The sequence below is a fragment of the Poeciliopsis prolifica genome, unplaced genomic scaffold (genome assembly GCF_027474105.1).
Source record: "Poeciliopsis prolifica strain line A6 unplaced genomic scaffold, Auburn_PproV2 SCAFFOLD029, whole genome shotgun sequence".
In the NCBI taxonomy this organism is placed as follows: Eukaryota; Metazoa; Chordata; class Actinopteri; order Cyprinodontiformes; family Poeciliidae; genus Poeciliopsis; species Poeciliopsis prolifica.
In genome coordinates this window covers 3,989,258-4,015,996 of record NW_026562404.1, presented here as the reverse complement: position 1 = coordinate 4,015,996, position 26,739 = coordinate 3,989,258, and the positions used below count along the sequence as shown (strand labels likewise).

Genomic DNA, 26,739 nt, shown 5'->3' with positions numbered 1-26,739 from the left:
TAAATGTAACTGGAAGCAAGAGTGGAACCAAAACCCAAAGAGCAAATTGGTCATATTTGAACAATTCATATTAAAAAAGTTATAAAAGCTTGTAATAAATATTTTTTCCATTGCTACTGCAGCAGAAATTTAAAGTCTGCTTTCAGATTTGATCTACATAATGTTCCTATGTAAACCACATGTTGCAGAATAAAGTGTGAGTAGCATAGCAACAGCTGCAAAAATAGAAAATTGTGAAAAGCAAAAACGTTTTAGTGACTAAGGTAATTGGGGTTGTCATTGATTTTTACACGGTTTTTTAAGTTGTTATTGTGTCAGACCATCCTTAGTAATTGTTGTGCCACATAAGATTTGCAGTGATGATAAAAAAGAAAGTACATCCCTAAAATTATTGGGTTGGGCATGTGCAGAGATTTCAGGGTGTACTTAATATTTCACAGCTTTTTGTCTTGCACTATGTTCAGTAAATTATATGTTGGAGTCTGTGGGGACTGGTAGTATGTGGTAGTTTGTATGGCCCATATATTTTTGAGAGGTTGTACTTTTTTCTTTAATGATTCTGCTCAAAACATTGTTGTAAAAGACAGCAGAAAAACTCTGCCTTCTCTGTAAATGCCCATCAAGCACATAACTAATGCAAAGCAGCGGTTATCTTCGATTTTAAGCTTTAGGATAAAGGAAATCCACTTTGGATTCATTAGTTCAAGCCTCTGAGGAAAATGGTTGTGTTTACTGAAATGTAGGTTATTAAAAGTTGCAAGCACACCCTACAGGTCCATTCCCTCGGCTCTGATGCACTACAGCTCTCCAGCTACAGCACTTTCCCAACATATTGGTACTTTGTTAGTTTTCCTGTAGTTTTAGGTAGTTTTTCCTAACATTAGCACCGCTGCAGTACACCAGCAATCTTCAGCTTGAATGGCAGTAAACACTGCGCAGGGAAGGATATGAGCAGCACATACATGAGCACTGTTGACAAAGATGTTCCACCTGGAGTGATGAATTCCTGCAGATGCCTGTAGGACCACTGGTAGGAAATAGTGACACATTTAACTAATATGTACAAAAAAAGGTATTACGAATATATAAATATATGTTTAACAAATATGTAAAAAAATATATTTTTATGTAAATAAATTTATTTTTATAAAAATTACTTACTGCAGCTTTAATATTCAAAAGAAATGCTAAATACACTTGCATTTGATCTTACTCAAGGGATCACCATGTTTGAAGATGTTCTATAAATTACATTCCTACCCGCAATGGAACTGTTGTGATTTAACCTATTTCAGCTATAATAGGTTAAATCACAACACATTTGTGCATACCCTCAGTAACCTACATTTGAGCTTTATCAGATGGTCATTTGATCATTATACATTATAAAAGTTACAGAATGCTTTGCTACATATGTCACCAAGATGTTAGTTTTGTTAATATCAGCATCAAACCACTTTTTGAATTATATATCCAAAAAGCATATACAATGCTTTTTGGATATATAAACTTTTCTCATTAGTTTCTCATATGAACTAATGAGAAAAGATGAATATTTAATTTATTAAGAATAAGTCTACGTATTGCATAAGATTGATCCCAGTACCAATTATGTTCAATTGTAAGCATGTATTATGCATTTCTGTAAACTCCTGTTACGCACTGCATCCCTCCTAGTTTATCGGCCCTTATGTTAACTTGTTCAAATAACCAAACTCATGCCTCACAAAACGACTTACTCTCTGCTTGCTGTTGATTTGCAACAGCATAATAAGAGCTGTCACAGCCCCGATCGTTGGAACCAGCATTACATTTTCAAAGAGCTCCCTGCTGCTGCACACACCCGCAATTCATCTGCACTGCTGTCTGCAGCTGAATTTAGGAACTTGTGAAAACATCATTATCACATAGTTCACAGTGTCTGTCAGCCAATGCTGTGGTGCTTATTGGTAAATGCTCCAAACAGTCAAATACAAATCTTCAAACACTGCCTTTCACTTCAACAGCACTGCTTTATTAGTGGTTTGAAATGAGTGCAACCGAACCAAATGGTTTGTATTTATTTATCTTTCAACATTTAAAAGTCATTCTGATATATTCTACCTTTCTCAATTATTTAGTAAGAACACAGAAACAATGGTTAGAGAAATAAGGGCTGCACACTTATAAAATACACACAAATTTGGTATAAAATGCCAGTTGAGCAGTTGTCAATTATTCAGCTGGAGCAGCAGCACAGTGAGACTTCCCGAATGTTGTGAAGAATTTAGAGAAGACACTGCTGAGATTTATAAATTAAAAGAGAGCATAGAAGGGGAACATTTATATTTAATGCAGCAGCTTTAAGAGCATTACTTTAGCTCATCCTATTTTCCTATCCCCTGCCCAAGGCAGCACAGGCAGCACACACATTTTCTTCAATTTTATTGATCAAAATACACACAAACACACACACACACCCCCCCCCACACACACAAACACACACACACACCCCCGCACGCATATATATGCTTCAGTATATATATATATATATATATATATATATATATATATATATATATATATATATATATATATATATATATATATATATATGCTCTTATAACCTAAGAGCTTAATTAAAAGCACATCACATATGGAAATGTTCCTCGGTGGATCAGCAGCTGCCCTTATTTTTTGTTTTCTGTTACTTTACTGCTAATAGCTGAGTGTCCCAGATCCATGTTGGTTTCTCTCCAGCAAACTCAAATAGACACAAACTCTACATAACCACACATGTAGTAACCTCACTAACACAAACTCATTCTCAGATACTATAAGTTTACCATTATGAACAACAAGGATCTACAAAAATAATTTCATGCTTAATTTACTATTTTTTGATTATTTATTTGCTTCTGTATTCATATTCTCAAACACCAGAATTAACATTTGTGCATACCTTCAGTAACCTACATTTTGGGTCTGTTTACAGGATTGCAGCTACTGTCTCTTTAAATTCCTTCATTTAGACTTGATGTATTTGATATTCTTTGAGATGACATGTAAGTTTGACTGTGATAAAATAAGCAAACTAAATTGAATTAAGTAAGTCAGTAAAAGTCTATTTTTAAAGCACGTTTTCGCAGACCGTGGTCACAAGGTTCTTAACAAGAAGGGTAAATCCAACAAAATACACAAAAAATGTACAATACAGAAAATACACATGTATATCTTTGGATAAAAATTACTTTAGCAGGTTTTTTAAAGTGTCCACAGAATGCAAACTGTAGGAAAAATATCCTTTTAGCTCTTATTGGCTGCAGTGTAATCAGGGCAGCGATTATATGACCCTTAACTCTAACCTCAATTGCATTCTTTAGAACAACATGTTTAATATTTAATGAATAAAACAAATGAGCAAAATTTACCTCATCGATGCTCTTCCATTGATCAGCTTTACTCAGATAAAGAATGTAGTCTTGGCGGTACAGCAAGAATCCTTCATTATTTTGTTGCAGGAATTTAATAATATATTTAATTCTCCTCAGTTCCTTTGTGCAATTGCAGACAATTTCTCCTCTCTGTGTATCGTTGCTACAGTATCTTCAGTGTTTGCTTTGATAAAACCTTCAACAGTCTGTCATCATGCTGTAAGCTTTTCAAAAGGGGTTCCCAGAGATAAAAGCTCTCTCTGAAAGCTACCGTCAACAACGTGACTGCTACAGGGAAGGGTCAGCGTTTCTTCTCTACTTATTACAAGTTAAAATAGCTGTTATTGATGAGAAATGTCGTCTTTTTTGTCTCTCTGGTTTTGTCTTTGGAGGCAGAGAGCAAAATAAGTAGCTGTATCCTGGTTATTATCCGGGTGAGCAGTCTGAAATAATTTGAGTATAATAAATTAGAGCACATCTCCTGAAGATTTAATGCAACATTAACTCTTAACCACGGTGTAAATCAAAAGTCCTACACCCAAATCCCCACCTGCTCTTCATGAGCCCAGAGGTAAATACTGATTATATAATTGTGCTTTACCTCATTTAAGGGCAAATGGCGGCTAGCAGTGCAATAAAACACACTTAATGATATAACATTACTTTGTCTGACGGATCACAAACCTTTTCATATTTTTTGCAACAAACTGTTGAAAAATTCCACATTAATTATTCATTGTAAAATAAAATGTAATCGTAATTCCTCTGGTAAGATGTTGATGAACCTTATGGTCTCTGTGAATCAACAAAAACATTTTTCTTGGTTATTTCTCCATCTGCTGTGACTGCAGCAGATGGAGATTAGAGAAAAACTGCCATTTGATGCATACAGTAGGTCCACACTGCTCACATCTGCTGGACTTGATGAGTTTGTTTAGGTGTGTGTCTATTTAGTGCAATTAAAAACATCAGCTTGGTGCAGGAATTAAGCAGATAACAGATGAAACATAGTTACAAAAATGAGAGGCGGTTGCAGCATTGCTTAGCCATTGCTCCATCTTCTGTTTTGACTGTATGCGCAGCCTTTATTAATGTGAAATCACATCCTCTTTTTTTTATCTTTGACAAAGAAAGGAAACATGAGACAAATTGCATTTCATATGTCGTCTGCAGGTTACAAGATAAACTGATAAATTAGATAAGAATGATCTGGTGAAAATTTAATCTAATATATCATATAAATGTTATACAGACACAAAACAAGTTTGGTTCCTTGATTATGAAAGGGCCTGAATTAGAAAATATGGACAAAAATATCAGAAACTAGATTTTTTTAGGTTATTGTACAACAAAAAAAATTGTTTGTTTTTATCTACTAAATATCAGATTATTTTTTATTTTAAGGAAATTGTACCATTTTATTCAAAATTGTGTTTAGTCAAAATTCTGTCTATTTGAATGTGCAGAACTGAAATGTTTGCAGTTTCAGGGTTTTGCTCAAAACAGTATTTCATATGTGACTTTAAGATATAAGGTTTTGCTTCTATGGGGTCTTCACTTGAAATATGAATGAAAAATTAATCTATTCTTCACATCCTGCAAAAGATAAAATAGTGAAACAAGTTATTACGTATCCTGAGCTGATAAAAAAATTAGGCATCTGAAAGCCAGGCTGAGCAGCATGTTGCAGAAATCTGATTTCTGAGCTAACTTTGATATTTTAGACCTCTGCTATTGATTTCTCCCCTTTTGTGGTATTTTTGCTCTACTTCTCCATCTCTACCAGGTGATAACCAACACAATGCATTTCAGATGATTTCTTTTTGGAGGGAAAAAGCAATTTCTTCTTCAGAGACACACCACTGCACCCTGAACACAAAACAGGAGGTTTTAAGAGATCCTGTTTCAATTTTTTCATTTACCTTCAATTGGTGCTGAGATACAGCCTAATAGAAATAATTAAAGTCCAAAAGATGGATAGCGCTCTGTTTCAAAAAGGCTAATGAAAGATTTATATTCCCTCAAAATTAAATCTGTAGTTTGATCAGGCGGGTTAAAGCACTCTTGTGTTCAGATCATATTAGGGCTCAATAGCTTCCTCTCAAACTATCCTGAACCTCATAAAACTGAATAAAGTGATGCTGTATATTTTCATTTTTTCTTCTGTTGACTTCAGTTTGTTTTACGGTCCATCTGCCCGTGACTCTTTTAGGGGATCATATAATTTGTTTTCTTCATTGTCATTTACAACCTGAAAATATAGATGAATTTCATGGCTGCAGCATTTCTGGCATTTTTACATGAGGTCATATAATGCATGTGTCACATTGTTTTGTGGGGAAAAAAAACAGGGTTAGTAGCAATGTGTGCAGACCTGTGTGACTTTATGTGCCACCTGGTTTTTGTTCTGACATGGGGGTCACTACAGCTCAGCTCACATTTGAGCTAATGTGGAAGCAGAGGCAGAATATTTGTCTTTGAAAGGATGCATGAGACAGCTGCTCTCAGTTTTTTGCCCAGTGAACCAGAAACTGTCTCGTAGAAAGAAATCATCACAATCACTTTGAAACGTTAGTCATTTTCTAATTCCAAATGGTGACAAGCCACCATAGTCTTGTTTGGAAGAACTTAGTTTTGGGTCTGAATACTTATGACCCTGTGCTATTTATTTTTAATAAATTTGTAAAAATGTCTGCATTTCTGTTTTTTTTTTTTTGTCAAGATGGGATGTTGAGTGTAATATGAGCTTTTTTGGTTTTAGCAAATGCAGCAATGAAACAAAGAGTGAAAAATGTAAAGGGATCTGAATACTTTCTGTACCACAAGCAGATGAAGAAGACTCATTGGTTTCATCTGTTTTTGCATGTAGTCTCATGACATTTTATATGAACCATGACAGTCATATATTTTTAATACATTTTGACCTATTTTATATATCCAATGTATCCAAATCCACTTTTGTTGTAAGAACCTTTGATTTCCTCTTGTTTTAAAACTCCTCATATAGTTAAACTTCATTAGGAAATTATACTAATAACCCAAAGACAAACTGTTGTATAGTGATTTTTTTGAATATATAAGTTTAGCATAGCCTTTAATAACAAACAAACAGCCAAAATCTTTTTTTTTTTTTAAGTCAGATTTTGGCCATTTTCATGTTCGTCTAATTGGAGTGAATTTTTCCATTTACAGGCTATTTTTGGATGCTGTAACCCATCATTTAATGTGGCTCTGAGGCGAGTTTGAGAGCTGCAATTTTATCAGGGAACAATTTGACATGAATTTTGTACGAGACATTTGAAAAGATGCATTATCTTCTGGCCGATAAGAAGAAGTAATAGGGACATGTGAATGTGTCCTTTGAGTAGTGCATCCTTGATAATGAAGAACTACCTTCTTTCAACAATCCCAGATTCGAATGAAACTAGGATTGAAGCAGCTTCTACAGATGAGTCCCTTGTTGTTTACTAATGAACCTACTAAACAGACAGCGCCAGCACATCAGTCAACATTATTCCATATTGATTTGTTAGTTTAAAAGTGATTTGCTCAGCTCTTATACAAATCCCCACTTAGCCTCACATGTTCAGTCAGTCAGATGAATAAAGTCATGCATTACACAATCATCTTTGGATGTTCTCTTTCAAATTCACCAGTAAATGAGATGGAGTCTGACGTGTCCTAAATATTCAGCCAGAGTTATAGAACTTTGATCAATAATTTAGTGTTAGAGTTAAAAAGACAGAAACGAGGAAATTATATTAATAAAGCCTTTGAAGACACACAAATATAAAACATCACAGATTTTCTGACACTTTCAAAAGTTGCTCTGAAAATGATTACAATGTTATAATGGACAATATTGATATTAATAACCAGAAGTATAATGTTCCATGTCTCATTGAAATTCTGTACCAAATATAAATTCCCATGAAATGTTTTTTATGTGAAGATATGACCACAAAGCTAATCTCATACCGTGTGAAACTTTGTGGCTGTTGTTCATTCACACTGATTCAATTTTTTGATTCTAACATTTACAAGTAATAGCAGGAATCAGTTTTACATTGAGGCCACATACAAACGTAAAAGTTCCCTCTGTCTGCTGAATGGTCCAAATCAATGCTGATTAATGAACTGAGGTCAGTCTCTGCAGGAGGAAGCCGCTATTATCTCTGATTCTGCATGTGTGAATATCTGAATGGAGGTGGAATCAAAAGGAGGCAATCAGTGTTAATCACAAGGAAAGGGCACACACTTTGATCCAGGCTTCCCTCCCCTCAGTCCTTTGTTTCTCTGGAGAAGGAGAAATGTTTAGTTTCTGTTCGAGGTTTTGTCTACCACCACAGAAACAACAAAAAGCTAAAATATTCAGGGCATTTTGTGAACAAAAGCTTATTTCTCAGTTTTATTACTTTAATCAGATTGATTCATCTTTCTGATTAAAGTTTTTAGCTTAGAAAAATAATCCACTACTAAGATAAAGAAACATATAAATAATGGAGGGTTTTATCCAGGCTGTAATTGCTACTCAGATCATCGATACTTTGAATTCTGGCTCCTGGGACTCATTTACATTAGTTTGTTTCTGAGCTGAAATAAGACTGGGATCTGTCAAATGATAATAAATGAAACAATGCAAAATGAGGATTGAAAATAAAGATGCTTTTTAAATTTTAATTAAGAATGTCATGCCATTTGTCTTTAAGTAGTCGTCTCAATAATCAAAGGTATTAATGACTTTGGCATTACAACAGTTTTTCCAGCTTTTTGCATGTTTCCTCTGGCATTTCTTAGTGGTGGGTTTCAAGTCTCAGGGATTATTTGTTTGTAGCTCAACTGTTTCCTTATCTGATTTAACAAAATGCAGTCATTCATGTGTATATGTAGAAACTGGAGAATTAATAAACCATGATCAGTTTTTCCACATGTTAACGTTTATTTAGCTTTACCATAAAGAAAGACTGAGCTGCATATTTCTGGAAACAAAAACACTTTGAAAAAAGAGATATTCTTTGCCGACTGGCAATGAGTGGAAGGACATGTTTGGCATTTAAAATAGCAGACACCGTGTGCGCTCCAATAAGTGAGTGTTTTAAATAATCAATTATGACCGTGATCAACCCATACATCCATGCTACATCCCTTTTTCTATGCTTGACAAAATCCTGCGTTAATATAATTGGTCATGGCAGTGAACACGCAGTTGTGGCAGTAGATAACAAAAGTGAATTATAAACGTGTTACTTTTGTCACACCTCTTCTAAGATGAGAGAAGCAACGCGGCGCTCACCGAAACCTAGGCGAGCCTCATTAAACTGCAGTGTTGGGTTTTCCTGCCTCTCGTTTGGCTAACATTTATTCTTGTTTGTGTTTCAGAACTCAGATTCACTTCACAGTGGCCATTGATTTCACTGCATCAAACGGTGAGTGTTTTGACTGCAATTACGCTGCTCAGCTTTCGTATATCGTCAGATGTATGTCATGGCGCCGGAGTTTTCTTTCGGCTTCTGATCTGCACTCTTTGTATTGTTCAGTTGCATTTATTACTAGAGCGAAACAAGATCTAATGCATTTAATTTTGAGCAAACTGAGCAGAGACAAAACAAACCAAGACATTCTGCTGCCTATCTATTGAACTTTTATGTTTGCATTATGTTATAATGACTAACTAAATGACTAAAAGTCTTGCATAATTCTATAGTGGAAGTGAAATGATCCATGTTTTTATTTTTGGGCATCTCTACTTGTTTAGGATGTCTAGACACTGAGGTTAGCCGTTGTCCTTGCAAAACAACCCAAACTCAGTCAAATTCAAACAAGAGACTCTTTTAAAAAATAATTTCCAAGTCATTGCTTGTCTTGTGAAATAGATTTAAGAATATGCTTTGACAAGGTCACCCAAACACCTTTTTTTTTTTTTTATCTTAGACCTTTCAATCAATCAGTCAGTCAATATATTTCACATTTCAGCAACAAGACAGTTCAAAGTGGTTACATGACAAATACAAAGTCATAAAAGACCCTTGAGACAACACTTGATGAGTGCCATCATCAAAATTATTAATAAATATCAAATATATTGGTTGAATTTATTATAGTTCAAAAGCAACTTTCAACAGGTTGAGTTTAGAGTTATTCTTTTATTCTGAGTGTCGTCATCCTAATCAAAGGTGAACCTCTAAAAGGTAATACTAAACAATTTAAATCATTTTTCTTTACAGTCATAAGCTTTGTGTTGATAAGTGATAAAAAAAATCTTAATAACTGAAGTTTGTGGTTGTAACATCAAAAACAAAGTTTGGGAATAGTTTTTAAGGAATTTTAAATAAATACACAAAACATGAATTTCTTATGACATCTATCACAATCCTCACTTTCTCCTTCACTTAATAGCACTCCTGCTATTAAATAAAATTGCAGATGCACATGCTTTTATTACTGCCTCTAAAATCCCATCAGAGTTAATTATGAGTTTTTAGGGGTTTTTGTTGTGAATATTTCAAGCGCACACCTGGGCACAATCGATGTTTCTGGAGTGCCTCATATTGAAGCCTTGTCTGCCAAAGTTTCTTTTCCACCGATGTTATGTTAAGATTTTTGTGAAAATAATGTCACTTTGTCAAATACAGGAATTAGTTCAGACACTTGGCATATTATCACTTTTTGGTATTATGTATGTGTTTATAGTTTTTAGGCAAATAGCTTGTGACTAAGCTATGGATTCAAAACAGGCATTCTTCCTTTCTCAAAATAAACTCATGTGATTCTGCACACAGTTAACATTAGCACAATTTGCTTTAACAGGTAGAACTCAGAAAAGTTACAGACATAGCTTTTGTGTTTGTTACTCCCACACAAGAGCCTGCTGTAGCTTTTTTTCCTATCCACAAAAATAAACCAGGTGGTTTCATTGCTCCATTTTATTCAAATCATCCCTTTTCCTCTTGCAGCTGTCAGTTTGCTCTCTGTCTCCTGATGTGCATCACTGACTCAGACTTTTCCTGTGTCCAAAGGAAATCCATCGCAGTCCACTTCGCTACACTACATGAACCCTTATCAGATGAATGCCTATGCCATGGCTCTGAAGGCTGTGGGAGAGATCATTCAGGACTATGACAGTGATAAGATGTTCCCTGCACTTGGATTTGGTGCTAAGCTCCCGCCTGACGGGAGGGTGTCTCATGAGTTTCCACTGGTGAGTAAACAGTGGGATTATTTTAGGCAGTTTCACCTGGAGTTGACGCGGATCATTGCGAAGGTCATTTCGATCCCCATATTTCAGCTGAGATCATATGTCTCATTCAGCATGTGTAGATATGCAGAGATGCATGTTTATTGACATGAATGTGACTACTTGTGCATGGCAAACAGAAGGAATTCCTTTGTAGTGTAAATTAGGTTCTGTAGGGCTGAAGGATTCTTAAATCAATTTAGCTTCTCTCAGCCAGCTAATGCACTCGGCGGCTGCACAGTACAGCCTAATGAGGAGTGTGTCTACAGGGTAATGTCTGCATCACTCCATGCCGCCATTAAAATTTGCAAATTAAGATTCATCTCACCATATAATTGAAGCCTCATTTCTCTTCATGCTGTATTCACACAAGTGGGCGTAAAAGTAAAGTTACATCCCTTTGTGGAACATTTGTCACAGTGTCGGGGTTTTGAAATTTGCCCCGCGGTCAAGGAAGATAGCATTTGAAGCGAGATTCGACAAGAAAATCTCTTGTGATATCTTCTTTCAAAAATAAAACTCCCCAAAAATGTCACTCAGCCCTCTGAGTCTGCCCCACATCTTTACAGGAGCAGGGGAGTCATCATTCAATGAGACGAAAGATAGAGGGAGAATAAGAAACAGAGGACTGTCTGAACCACTAGTTGACAGATTTGAGACAGGACTAGAGGTGCTCTATTCTGCAGTTTAACCTTTTGGTAACACATGATGCTCATCCAGTTTAAACACTGACCCTCAGCTCTTTCTTGTTTTTCTCGTTCTCAGTAGGGTGCAGTAGCAGAGGAGCGAGCCTGGAAAAAGATCGATAACATCCTTGTAACCGGGGGATAGTGTTACTGGTCAGAGTCTGTAGGGAAATCTGGCAGGGGAGTACAGAGATCACTCTTAATGAAGTGCTCTTGAGAACTCAGGACCTTTAGGCTGTGGAGAAAATTTACATCACAGTGAGGCAGTGACACTGAGCGAGCAGCAAGGACGAAACTGAAGTTAGTTTTCTCAGTGTCAAAGTGGGCAGCCAACATGTATTTGGGAGACTAAAATATATCTGTGTAGAAAAATGATGACAGACTGTGAGCTAATTGCTAAACTTCTGAAGAATTGTATGCATTAATCTCATTAAATAGCTGGAGAAAGGCACCAGCACCCCACTAGGGACAAAGGTGTTAGAAAATGGGTAGATGGATAATTGGAATCTTATTAAATCATCAGTCAAATTATTATTGCTGACTAAAATGCTTTAACAGAATCTAACTTTCATTTTTGTACTATTTTCCACTTATATCTCAATGAATGAAATGTTTTTACATTTTGGCAAGTGACAACCACAAACTTGAATATAGCTTCTTCACATTCCATATTTCAGTCAACACAACCTTTCACTTGTAGCTGTACTTTTGAGTTGTTTTTCTTACAGAAGGGTCAATATACTCTCCAGTTTCTACTTACTTGCCTATTTTCTTCCATTAGTATTTGGTTCTAAAAATGTTCCTAACAACCAGCTTTTCTTTCTTTGCTGAAGGAAAGCTGAAGAAAAGCATCCCTGCAGCATAATGCTACCACCACCGTACATCATGTTGGGAATAGTATGTAGAGGTTAAGGGTGATGTGAAATGTTAGTTTTCACCAAACCTAGCATTTTGTACATAAGCAAGAAAAGGTCAGGCAGATTAACATCTTCTACAAATTTGTTGCGTCTCCTAAATGAGATGTAGAAAACTGTAAATAAGGCTTTCTAAGAATGTCTTCCATTTATAAAAGCCATATTTTAGAGAATGATAAACAGCTTAAAGACTTAAAGACTTCTCCACCTGAACTGGAGATTGCTGCAGCTCCACCCTGTCTTTATTGATCTGAAGTTTGGGTGAACTGTTTTTATATCCTGAATTCTCTGAGATTCAAAGCTTGTGAAACTGGTTTATAATCAAAACCTGCCTCAAAATATCCCCACAACTTTATACCCGACCTGTTTGCTATGTTGCTTGGTCTTCGTGAAGCTTTTTGTTCTCTTGTGTTCTCTAACAAACTTCGAAGGCCTCGACAGAACAGCTGACAAATTGGCAACGCATCTGGCTTAACATCTATCAGTTTTGCACGGTGTTTTCATTAGTTTGGTTTTTCCTGATTTATTTTCTTACAGGTTCAAATCATATCCATGTTGTTCTTGCAGTAACGGATTTGTTTTGTTTCTTTCTTTCAGAATGGCAACGTTGAGAACCCGTACTGTAATGGTATGGAGGGGATTCTTGAAGCTTACCATCAAAGCCTTAAGACGGTTCAGCTGTATGGACCCACCAACTTCGCTCCTGTTGTGAATCACGTGGCAAGGTGCGAACACAAAAGTCTCCCTCCGCGAATAAATCTGAGCCCAGTTATTTTTTCTTTATGGCAACTACACCGCTAGAAGTATTAAGTCTGCAAGTGGAGAGGAGCTAATGAAGGAGAAACAGTCAGCTGTAAGGCAGAGATGAAAGGAAATGGAAATCAGGAGACATATTAGAGGGCTCATCATTTTATTTTTAGACATAATCTAGTGATGAAAGTGGGAGGAAAGATCACGTGAACGGCAGGGAAATTATTTCATGCCGTGTTGCCCTTCTGGAAGTGACGATGACTTAACCTATTTATTTAATAAAGGAGTTTTGCAAGAAGTTGAACAAACGGCTTCAATTTAACATTGTGATTGAAATGTCAGGGGTCAAAGTTCAGCAAATTTATTTATTGGCTGTATATGAAAACTTAGTTGTTCCTCAATAAACAGAAAACACAGGAGGTTCGGTAAAGGTGGTCAGATTTTAACTGAAATATTTGTTTTTAATAGTGATACCATAAAGAAACTACATCTGAAACATGTACAAATTTGGTTTTATAACCATGCAGTTTAATAAAACAAAACAAAACAAAAAAAATAAGTAAAATAAAGTGAAATGTTTTTAGAAATCATGCAGTTTATGTCTCCTTTCTGAGGTACTGACCCCTTCTTAAAAAAATTTATTCATAGCTTCAAATAAATTCTGAATGGATCCAGTTTTGAAGCAATTTTTCTGTCCTCTAATTTATGGGTTTATTAATGACATATTCAACAAACAAGACAAACTGATGCCAGGTCTGAGAATATTATTAGATGCTGTGGAAGAAGCTTTTTGTCCACATCACCGGGTTCGAGAATCCTTCTAAGAACAATTAGGAACAAGTCTTCCCTCCCTATGACGGTTTGAACATGTCCGGTTCAAATTACATGTCCCCAACCTCACCCACAACATGAAAGAAATTCTCTCGGACGTGTGAGAGGTAGATGCTCCGAACATGTCGCACTAGCAGACACTCTGAACTAATCCTCACCACTTGTTTGAATTTACCAGACAGGGCTTCTTCCAGTGTATTATAAGCCTGGAGGGCCACCAGGCTTTGCTTGTGCCCCAACCAGGCTAAGCATTACTTATTTATTTAAGTCTTTATAAATGTTTGCATTTTTTAAGACTTTATAGTTGGTGTCCAGGTATTAGTCTTCCAATCCTTCAGTAACACATCATGATCAAGTGATATTTTCAAATTTTATGTCAACTTTAAACATTTTTTTAACTCAAAAACACGACGGGCCACTGGATGAATGGCTGCTCTAGCGCCCAACCACTGGGCTTAGAAAGTTTTCTGGGGGAAACCTTGAGAGATCTGTAAAAAAAAAAAAAAAAAACGGTGGTGACAGCTCTGGCCTCCGACTGCCAGCCAGCTTGTATGAAACCCAATCCTGACGCTCCTCCCTGCAGGTGATGGGCCACTTGGAGATTTGTTCTTGTAACTTCGGGCTGAGCTGAGCTGAATCCAGGAACCATCACCAGGCCCGACTTTAGGAGGATGCCCTGGTCTCCGTGTCCAGGGAAAGGCTGACCTCTTCTTGTGGTCTGCCATTTAATCGAGATAATTGAATCGCTTTTGGTCCGACTCCAATTTGCCGCAGGCTAAACCCCAGAGCAACATTGCCCTCAGGATCATATGGAAGCTCAAACCCCTCCACCACAATAAGTTATTAATTCAACAGAGGAGCAATTAAAATATGTTTAATACCACAGACTAATGTGTTCATTTAAAAGCAATTGAGCACAAAACAGTTCATAATGGTAGCTATCACTTGCCAATAATAAATAGACATAATGTTGTTTTAATATTTCAATAATTTGCTCCAACAATAATCGGTGTTAGTTTCATTTACGTGTTGTGGTTTGTGTATTTTAGCATCAAACATACAAGAGACTTTAAAATCAATCATAAACTCAACTATGAATATTAGGGCGCTGTCAAATCTAAAAGCAGAACCGGCAGGAACACAATCTGAAGCCTGCAAGAATGAAATCCCCCAAAGGCCATGTTACTGTATTCCATGCACTCAAATGTAGGCATAAAAAACAACCCAAAAGGATTTTATGCATATTAAAACTTCACATTACAGTGTTGAATAGTCTTGATTCAAAGCTAACGAAATTCATCATAAAAGAAAGTTCCACGTTTCTTTTAGCCTCTCCAAGGCTAATATGTGCAAATTTGTGTGGAATAAATCCTACTTTACAAATGCAGTTAGGATTTAAAAGAGATGCAAAATCAAAACAAGACATCCTAAAGCCAGAGAAGAGAAGAGTAATTCTCATTATACGTGAGAAGACACATGTTGTCACATCTGTTGCAGAAGGACATGCATTTTTTTATGTGGCTGAATGAAGCAGTTTATGGTGTTAAAGGTTTAAATAACATTGATGTACGCTGCAAGCTGTTTCATAATATAAAACGGGGTGATAAATGTTTCATACTTTTAATATTATCATTCGCTGTATGATAAATGAAGGAATCTGTTTATCCTTGTGGCGATATTCTTAAAAGTGTCCACTGAATGTGTCCGAAGTTACTGTCAAGAAGTCGAGGAGGTCAAATGTCTCTTTAATCTTTAAACACTGTTCATTGCTCATGCTGCTGCCACCGACGGTTACGCTCTCTGATTAAAATGCCAGCATCTCGCAGCTAAATTTCTCAAACTGGTGGGAGGGGAGTGGTCAGGATGACGGCTTCCCCTTTGACCTGTCCTTGGAACCTGCAATGATGCTTTTTGGTTTTTTTTCCCCCCCTCCTCTGCCTCATCAAACCTGGTCTTATAGGCAATCAATAATGTTCTGAAAGAATAAGACCGCTGCGATTGCATAAACAGTTTAATAAATTATTCATGTGGAAGCCAGCGATGGGCATTTAAAACTAGGACAGTCTCACAGTGGTTTCTCTCTGATGGGTTCAGTAATACTATCTGGAAAGACTGCCGAGACGTAAGAAGCTAAACACAATATTTTAGCTGTTTATATTATGTTTTTGTGTCACGCTCTCAGTGCAGTGACATGTTTTTTTATTTTTTTATTGCATTTCTTGATATATTTGATACAGTGGTTACTTCTCTGCAGCTCTCGGATGTTTCTGTCAATCCCAGCGATCAGCCTCGCACATGCAGCTCTTCTAAACATTATTCAAGCTCCACTTTATTTTGGTGCTCACATTCTGTTTTTCATTCCTCTGACCCAGGTATGCAGCAGCCGTGCAGGACGGATCTCAGTACTTCGTCCTGCTCATCATTACAGATGGAGTTATATCTGATATGGCTCAGACCAAGGAGGCCATAGTGAACGTAAGTGCTGCTCCACAGTAGCTGGAGGATGTTGATGTGTTTCTGTGTGTTCAGCTATGCTGTGGCACTTCAGGTGCTTTTAGTTTATTTTGGCGCAGCTCTCAGGCTTTTCTGTTACTTTCAGAGTTTGTACACAAATTGGAGGATTTTAACCTGCTGCTACTTCTCCCACTCTGGACTTCAATGCACTTTCCAATAGTTAAAAATTATTTGATTCTAATTTGTTTTTGATTTGGGTTTTTTCTGGATGTTTATTGTATTTTGATTACAAAACTGATTTCGGGATGAAGTTTGTACAGGAATAATCGTCTACCAGGTAAACGCTCCCCAGCAACACAGCTCTGACCCCCAGCAGACTGGGTTTAAAGGGAATTTGCGACTGTTAATCAAACCTTTCGAACAGCCACACCTTCCTTTTAAGATCTTGTCTGCTGCTCTGCTCTCTGCGCAACCTGAGTTCACTCACTCCTGCTGGATCCAGGATTCTCCCTCTTCCATCTGCAGAGCTAAAGCCTGGATAACATTTTTCATCCAGGCTTCGTTCTGCAGAGACAAGCCACAATAAAGGACTTGATTACATCCAAAACCTCCGCAGTATGTTTTTTAAAAAATATTTTTGACCTTTTAGATTACAGCTGACTGACTAAATTGCTGTCACAATGTTTTTTTTCTTTCCTGCTGCATATGTTGGTATCTTTGTAAATGCGTAATATGTTGGCCTAAATTAGAGGATTTTGTGAAACAGCAATAATGTCAAATCTATTAAACCCCCCTTTTTATGTATCTGTCAAAATGAACGGTGTAATATTTGTCATGTGCTACTACATTTGAACAAAGTGAGTAACAGTTTGTTATAAAATGATTATGTTCATTGTCTGAACTCGGTACTCATCTCATCATCACCACCAGGAATCAGAACACAGGTGTTGGTCGACCTTTCGATATCTGGCACTTCAAGCATTTAGCATGCTGGGTCAAGTGACACATCAGTTTAAATTCCTAATGTGACATAAAGCATTATGTTTTTATCAGGTCATTACTCTGACATTTGTTTTTTGTTCATCCATATTTTGTAGTAGTTATGCTCTGAAATGATGTCTCTAAGTTACAATTTATCTTCACGATCTATTTGTCCAGTCGTTTCTGCTCTGAATTTATGAAGCAGAAACCAATAAATAAATACAATTTGAACCCATTTCCAATTATAATAAACACTGAAGATGGATCCATTTAACTGGTTAATTCAGAGATAAGAAATAAGGATGTGAATCTTTCAGATCAATTTCATTAGCAATTTTGATCATATGTCACGTTTTATTGTGTCATGTAGCGCAGGGCGCTGGTCTTGTTCTTGACTTGGTCTCGGACCCTAAAAGTCATGGTCTTGTCTCGTTCTCTATACTCTCTGGTCTTGGTCTTGGCTTTATCTCTAGTTAGGTGGTCTGGACTACAACACTGCCAGCCAGTTTGCAGAGCAGTGCCACAGTCATTAAAGCCGGTGTTGGTACTTTTACCCCAGCAGTGGGGCCAGGTGCCGAGTTCTGCTGGAAAATGAAATGATTATTTTCATCAAATTATTCTGCAAAGGGATGGAGGAAGTGCTCTGTTCCAGGTAGAAGGCGATCCTGAGTTTGGATACTGCTCCTAAATTTAACACTGACTGAGGAAACTTCACACTGGACTAAAAGCAAACTGAATTATTGGTCTCTCCACTTGATTTCCAAATAAATTGCAAATTCGACTTTTATTTGAAAGTTATTTTTTAGTTTGATTATGGGCCACTGAGGAAATGTTCAGTTCTTTTTCTCCTTAGTGCAGGTAAGATATTTCAGAGAAGCTAAGCAGTGCGAATTGGACACCTGAACCCCTTTTCCCTGAAACACCTGGGTCTCTCCCCATCTGCAGCTTTGTCTGAAAAAATTGAAAGAAATCAACACTGAAAATATATCACTCAGTGTGTAATTGATCTAGATGATATGTGAATGAATTTAGCAATACATGAGGTATTTTGTTTAAGATGCACCTGTCAAAACCTCTAACAACATTTTATTTTCAGGATTATGCAATTCCAGGGACTTCACAAATACATGTTCTCATATTTAAAAAAATACCAAATTTGAGAAGGAAATTTAAAACTGACATAAACAGCGGGGTTCCTATAAAGGAAAAATAGGAATTGAAGAATTTCACGTTATATACAATATTTCCCATCAAGTGAATCAAATGAACTGATCCGAGTCTCTGCGGTTTAACAAAGCCTGTTACCTCAATTAGTCTCCTTGCACTTCAAGCAACATAACGGCAGTCAGTGGTTTTCCTCAAGCAGACTTTCCGAGAAAGCTATTAAAAGGTAAGGTGGGTGTATTTTCATGCCACCACGCATACACAAAGAAAATCAGAGAGCTTTACTAGCCATAAAAGGAAGAAAAATGACGTAGACCTGTAAGGACATGTTTTAAAGAAAACTTAATTTGTGAAACACCTGAAAGTATTTTATAAGAGCAAGAAATATTGAAACGTATTCACTGCAAATTTAAATCCAAAAATAGTCTTCAACTTAACACTTTAAAGAGGTGCATAGTTGATTAATCTGAGTCTTAAAAGGTTTTAATTTTTTCTTTAAAGCCAAAAGTGTCTGCACTCTTCTGTTTTTTAGAGAATTATTTCTCCTTAATTCCATTGATGTTATTTTTCCATTTTAGCTTCTTTGAATCTCCTCACAGGTTTTTAGTTCAAAATAGACTTAAACATTTTTGTTTGATCTGGAAATACACATTACAAACTAAAGAACACCCAGTCTTATCACAGCTGGTGTGTACTGCTGATTTGGATGTTTGTAATCATAGTTGGTATATCTTCATATTGTCCTTGTGAATCTGAATTCGTGTTGGATTGAGCTCCCCTGAGTGACTTTAACATACAAGCAAAGTAACAAATGGTGTAGACTGAATAATTCAACTCTGAAAGGAGGATTTGATCTGGCATTTATAGGTACAGTATGTGCTTGTGGGACCTAAAGGGGGAAAGGAGGCAAATTGAATATGTATGGTGTTTTTTGAGCAAGTGGTTCTTGGGGAACGAATGAAGCAGAAAAGATAAAAATGGAAAAAAAAGAAGAGTTGGAGGAAGGAAACTTGATAAAGACTGTGAAGGGGGTGGTCCTCCAAAGTCTATTTACTCCTATCTGTGACAGACTTCTCCCTGCGGGAGGTTTTTCCAGGAAGCCTGACCCACTTTCACCCTGCAAATGCATTTTTACCACAAGCACATATCATTCATTGATGCCAGAGCTTTCATATTTTGAACATCAGTGCTTTGGTTTAAGTGCATGTAGCTCTGTAACACAGCCCACAATATGATCTGGATTAAACTTATCTGTTAAGATTGAATTTTTGTTTAGGCTGGAGTTGAACATACAGACATCATTGGGTGTTTCATAAAGCAGACTGTGGTGCGTTTCTGTAGAATAATAGAGGTATGTCAGACAAAGTGATATGTGTAGGGTTCTTTTTTTAAATGGCTACTCTCACACGTTTTATATCTGCAATGTTAGAATTATGTCTCCCTTTAGTGTCACTATCATTCTCTTATTCTTTCATCCAAAAGCCTGCCATACTTCTGATTTGATCGTTCCTGAGGTGTTTTTCCCACGGTGCATAGAGCGACACCCTGGTGCAGACTCTCAGTCATCCAGAACAGGACATTCCTAAGTGCTGTAAGAGGCGAAACATCTTCAAGAAACAAGGGAAGAAGCTCAGTGCCTTCCAGCACTTGTTCTGTCCTGGAAGACTGAGAATCTACATCAGCTTAACTTATTTATTTATTTTGTTTGTTCTACTGGTGTGCCTTTTTGCCGCGTATTTCTTAAACAGAGCTCCTATTTCAAGGGACTTCTTGGTAAAATGAGAGTCAGATAAATATAAATGCAGTAGATGTATGTTTAGGATTTGCACATCAACTCATTTGAAATTGTTGCTTTGAGGTTATGTTGCTTTTCATTTAGATGATGGTTATAGGAGTTATCGAAAAAATGGATTCAAAGCTTGTGAAACTCTGTATAACACTGATGTTGAAAGGCCAAGTAAACTTGGTCGGAGACAATCTGAACATAATGAAAGTGTGCCGGTCGCGCGCTGCAGCTTTAAATAGCTTTGCTGGCTTTGGCAGCATGGCATGTAAATTAAACTCTGTGTATGGCTGTTAGTTAAAATGTTCAGCAGGATTTTGCATGAATCAAACTGAATAATGTTTCCTCACAACGCGGTGCGACATAATGAGATATGAAATGGATGTGCTCCAGTTGGAAATTACACACTTGTTAATGTATCTCCTCCAAAGACTGACTGATGATGATTCTTTTGTTTTTATGACAGGCTGCAAAACTCCCGATGTCTATCATCATTGTCGGAGTTGGCCAAGCGGAGTTTGATGGTGAGGAAATTTAACAAAAGGAAAATATTGTTTTTTGTGTGACTTTGTATTGGCTCTTTAATGGACTTCTGAGCTATCAAAGGGATGAGTGTTTTCTACAAGAATCATCATTTCAGTTTAAACATAATTTTAACTTTCTTGAAGAGTAATTTGACAAAACAAATATGTATTCATTTAGCACCATATCTTAGTTGGGATTATGAGATTAAGACATTTTTGTCTTTGTAGCAATGGTTGAGCTGGATGGTGATGATGTCAGAATCTCATCACGAGGAAAGTTGGCAGAGAGAGACATTGTGCAGGTAAGAAATGTTTAATATTGATTCCTTTTAATACTTAAAAATGTTTAAAAAACATATTGCATTTGTTTTAATTTATTTTTTTTATGAAAAATACTGTAAAATAAACTTGTTTTGGAGTATGTATGCTTTTACATGAGTTCATTCAGAGCATTGTCTTCATGACAGTTATTTCCATCACAGCTTACCTCAACCTGAGGAGCTTAAGTACAAAGAAATTGGATGTCTTCTGCTTAAGCTCTTGCAAATATTATGATGTGAATGACTCAGGCTTCACACATAGAAGGGCTTTTCTCATCTAAAAATGTCAACTTTGGAGACAAATATCAAAAAATATGACATTCATTTGTGTCCAATTTACTTTGCGTGCTTCTTTGGGTGACAAGATGTCATATTGGATTTTCTTTGTATTTATTAAAATCCTATATTTTAGGTTAAAATTTTAGTGCAGCCACATTAAAAGATGCAACGTTCACTAAATATATTGATGCATTAAGTCGTAAAAGTCTCTCGCATGTTTCCAGTTACTAGAATATTCAGATTTCAAACAAAAAGCTTGAAAGCCTCAGAAAAAACAGTTATTTAAACTATTTGAAATTTAGGTTTTGTGTAAGTGTTTTTTTTTTTATTTTATATAAAATATAAGTGATCAAATGTTTAGTTTGTCTAAAAATCACTTCTCTCATCCTCAGTAGAAAACCACAGCTTCACTAATGTTTGGACATAGGAAGAAGTGATAGAGAGGATTCAAATCAATTTCTGATATGATTAATTTTACTCCTAATTGTGTAAAACCTAAAAACATAATGGATTTATGCTCTAAAAAGAATAATGCTGCATGAAACATACCATGGAGCAGCAGTAAGCAGTGTTGCCTTGCAGCAATAAGGATCTGGGTTGAAATCCTGGCCTTGGCATGTCCTGGGAATTTTCTCCAGGTTCCCCCCAGAGTCCAAAAATGAATCGGTTACTCTAAATTGTTCTTGGGTTTGAGTGACTGTGTGATTGGTATGCTGTCAATCTCTGTTGCTCTGAGATGGAAATAATTTAGGCCAGGGGTGCTCAAGTTCAGTCCTCGAGAGCTACCATCCTGTAACATTTAGAAGCATCTTTTCTCCAACAGAACAGGATCAGCTCTGAACAGAACTGGTAATGAGCCATTCAGTCGATTCAGTTGTGTTGGTGCAGGAAGACACCTGAAAGTTACAGGATGGTAGCTCTCGAGGCCTGGACTTGAGCACCCCGGATTTAGGCAATCCTCTTTGGATTTTTATTCAGCATCATGAGGTTCTAATAGGTACAGAAAGACGTGACCTACTGGAAGGAACTTTTATTTATTGATTTTTTTTTAAAAAAAGGATGATTTATTGTCTCGTGTCACAGTTTGTACCATTCAGAGACTACATGGACCGCACAGGTAACCACGTCCTCAGCATGGCCCGGCTGGCCAAAGACGTTCTGGCTGAGATCCCGGACCAGCTGATCTCCTACATGAAGAGCAGAGCCATTAAGCCCAACCCCGTCCCCCCACCGTACTCACCCTGCAAGCAGCCCGAGATGGAGTCTGTTTGATCCCCGCCTCCGACACGGCACAGCCTTGGCCAGGGCAGGTTTCACGTTAATGCAAACGATCCTTGAGAGCAGAAAGTGGGAATGATTTCCAGGCACTTTTACCCCAGTGAAACACACACAATGAAACTGTAATAAGAGCCAGAGCAGAGAGACAGCTGATTGTTGGTAATCAGAGGGTTTTATTTTTCTCTCTGAGAGCACCGAGAGGAGAACGATGTAAAGGGAAGATTTAGATGTTTGCTGTCAAACCCGTCAAAGTGGTGATGTAACGGAAACCTGTAGGAAGAGGCCTTCCTGAAGGCGTACACATATTAGGACGTACCAGTTTGTATTTTGTTTGTGATACCTTTTTGGAGTTCATGTGTTAATCTAGGGTTCCCTTATGAATACCAGTTTTTATTTATTTATTTATTTATTGCAGAAATAATTTATTGTTTCGCAGAGATTATATTGGGTTGGGGGATTAAAGTCATATAGAAATGTATATCCTGTAGTTTTCCATCTTATATTTTGTGACTAGCATAAGGAAAACTATCATTTCTACTACCATTTCTACTTTGATAAAGCCTGTAACATAAAAGCATGGGATAAAAATCTGCAAGCTGTAGTCTACCACCATACAGATTTTTCATGTCTTATATGCATTTCTAATCTTTATATAAACAGAATGCACTAATTAGTGTCAAAACGAAAGCACAAAGTCCTCATATTATTAAGTTAAACATGTTTATTTTGAAAAATCATACCAGAATGAAAATCATTTGAACGATGGCAGATCACATCTTACCACAGCTTTAATATTTTCTTCTAGTATTTTAGACAAAATTATTATTTCGGTATGTATATTGCTGAATATTCTTATATATTAAACTATATTTTATTTACCATATTGAGCAGGATGTTTACATAAGAATAACTGCATAATTCCTAGCACATCCTCATACATCATCTCTTGCTTTACTTTTACCAATGCAAAGAAATAAATTGTGCTTAAGTGAGACTCTTGCCATCTCACTATTTATTTATTTCCATTGTATTTGTTGCTAACGCATGTCGTTATCTGGAGTTTTGTTTAGCAAATTTGAAGGAGTCTTCAGATTTTAAACTGTGATGTCAACTTGCTCCCATCATTTCTTCCTTAAATGTATTTACATTTTGTTGAGGGAGGTCTGAACAATCAGAAATCATTGACCAGAAATTGAAGTGCATTCGCATGCACATTTTTTTTTCTTCAAATATCTAACAAATACAACAATTACTGAATGACTTGAGCTAAAGCTTGATTGTACTCAGTCTGGAGCCAGTGTTTTGTTTTTACTATTGTCCATGTATTGTATTTTTCTCCATGTGTATTTTTTCCAACTACCACAGACACCATTTAAAGCTCACATTGTTTTATTTATCCTTCTGTTGCGTGAAAAGCCTGTAAGGTACATAAATGAATGAATCTTTCACTGCTGTAGCGTGATCTCACATTCAAGATGCTCAGAAATCCAACCTTTCATCACTCCTCTCAAAAATTAAGAGGAGTGACTGAATATTATTGAAAATATGGTTTAGGTTTAATCTACCTTTGTTTAACCGGGATAAAAACTTCTTGAGATTAGACGTCTTAGAGTGTCCTGCACTAAGAAGGCTTTACTGTATCTGGTGTTGATTTGGCCAAAACCTGAAATGATAAAACTCTCCTCAATGCTCTTCATGCCAACAAGTTTCTAAGTGGATGTGGAAGAGAAACAATCCCTTAGCATAACAGATCCTCCACCATACTCAGCAGTGGCCATGAGCTTCTTGTCCACACACATTTGTCCGTTATATTTGTCCTGAAGTAGTGGCGTTTTTTGAGTGTTGATCAGTTGCTAATATAGATTCTTAGCAGCACCATTCATTATGTAAACTGAAACACTTTTTTCCCCTCAGCCATCTATATAATTATCTTAGCTGTTTGTGTTGGAAAATAAAACTTCAGTCATTGTAGCATCTGCTGTGTGAATATGAGAAAGTTTAGATACTTTACTGACTTACGAAGACTTATAAATTGTTTTAAAACTGGCCAATGTTAAAAAGTAAAGCAAGATAAAAAGCCATTTACTACTGTATTTTTCATAGGAAATGTCTGATGTGGCAGACATTTATTTTTGTTTGTTCTTTTTACTTTTTTAAAAGTTGGATTTTTCCCATTTCTTTACTGTGAGATTATGCTGATGCACCAAAAAAGTAATTAATGTATCAAGTTTTTACTTTACTTTACTTTTACCAATAACAATAGTTAATTTTTGTTATGAAATTAAAATTTTGGACAGTTGTTGATACATCGTTGTTGATGGCATCGTCTTCGTAAGAAACATTTCACAGTTCACTTTCTCCCCGTCACTCGGTATCTTGACCTAGATGTGCCTACTGTTTTAAAAACATATCCAAATTGAGTTTACCCAGGTGTTTTACATGGATACATTGAAATAGTTGGCAATGATAAAACCTCCAGATTAGCACTGTCACAGTGGCAGCTGTTGAATCACTCTGTCTCCATTGGTGTTCTGTATATTTTATAACTTGAGCTCGTCACTAATAATCTTTGGAGTAGTTGCTGAGCCTTGCTATACACTTTTTAAAACCAAGAACTGTTTACAATTTAACCGTGGCTATTTACATTAATCACCTTTAGGACAAAAACAGCATTCATATGTTTCATTAAGATATTTGTTTGGGTTTCTAGTTTGTGAATTGATTTATTTTTGTCTTATTGTGATTCAAAGTATTATTGAATGACAGTGGAGAACTAATGTTTACACAGGTTTATTGCTTCGTCACAGAATGTGAGTCAGTTTTTATTTTTGTATGTTTATGCAATGATCTTTCATTGCCATTTTCTGTTTTTTAACTCCTGCTGGTCTAAGTGCTGTCAGAAAGCTGAAAGAGTCTGATGAGTCCACAGAAACTAAGACCAGAGGCACTAACCTTCTTCGGGTTAGCTCAGAACCTTCTTTTATTTTTGTTTTTACATTTTACCATCAGAAGACATAGAGTTTAATCTGCCGCAAACCTAACTGCTTCTTCTGACCTCAAACAAGGCTACCAAGTTACATAATAAGTTACAAATACCAGTATACCTCTACAGAAGCCATTTACTGCAAAATAAAACTGATTCATACTTCTGAAATAAAATATAGCAGATTATCATCATTCAACAGTTTGAATGTTGATAGCTTATTTGCATACTTTGTTGTGTCTTTTTCAGTCAGATTCCCCATTTTTCTCAATGCGAAGATCATTTAGCAGCATGAAGCAAAGAGATGAGCATCATTATGCAGGTCGTAGTCTGCGACAAAACGGAGAAAAGAGAGCAAAAACATTTCAAGTAGAGGTGGTGTGCTTTCAGAGGGAAATAATGTATTCATTATGACACCAAATCAGTTTAAGTAGGATTAAATGTTTTATTTATTTATGAGCACCTCTTTTAAGAATATAAGAGGGTTTTCTTCTTTTCCCTGAGGCTTTCTTTTCCTCTCACACGGAAATCAGAAAAAAATTACCAAGGACACAATAATCACTCTTATGCAATTGTGAAACATTAAACAGTTCTGAGTTATATTATTCAGCAGCAGAGCAATTTATTTTCCTTTGCAGAAGTTAATTTTATTTTTTGTTATTTCTTTTTAGCTGGTCTTTGAGGCTGAACTCTAATTATGTACATAAGCCCTGTATGAGGAATGTCCAGTGCCAACGTGTTCAGTTGTTGAACTTTAGCCTCTGTAGACAGTGTGCATGTTTGTGCCAAAGTGGCAGGAAGTTTGGTGGCTTCTCTTCATTTCACCCGATTAACGCATCTCCCACTGACTTTATTTGTGACAGAGGGCTCCGTTCGGAGAGAACGGCCTCTTCCGGCATGTTGCATCTAAGCTTTGTTTCCATTCTGTTCCTATCAGAAACAAACTGAATTGGTTCTTCTTGCCACTGCTCCTGTATTAACCCAGGTTGTTTACATACCTCTTTTGATCTCTTGACTTGCATGCTGAAAAAAAAACAAATTTCCAAACCAAGTGTTGGACACAATACTGTCGTCATACTGTGGTTTGTGAAATGCTTTGTAATGGATTGCCTTAACTGAAGATCAATAAACTATTGATAACTTTG

General features: G+C 36.5%; 1 protein-coding gene across 2 annotated transcripts in view; it reads left to right on the top strand.

Moving 5' to 3' along the window:
* cpne5a (copine Va) overlaps positions 1-26,739 on the top strand; it is an 80,754-nt gene extending 54,015 nt beyond the window's left edge. For both annotated transcript variants that reach the window (XM_055049666.1, XM_055049665.1), the window contains 7 exons: positions 8,793-8,839; positions 10,430-10,611; positions 12,845-12,972; positions 16,201-16,303; positions 20,677-20,734; positions 20,963-21,036; positions 22,417-26,739. In XM_055049666.1, the coding sequence (XP_054905641.1) occupies positions 8,793-8,839; positions 10,430-10,611; positions 12,845-12,972; positions 16,201-16,303; positions 20,677-20,734; positions 20,963-21,036; positions 22,417-22,605 (781 nt within the window). In that variant the 3' untranslated portion in view covers positions 22,606-26,739. The remainder of the gene's footprint in view (positions 1-8,792; positions 8,840-10,429; positions 10,612-12,844; positions 12,973-16,200; positions 16,304-20,676; positions 20,735-20,962; positions 21,037-22,416) is intronic.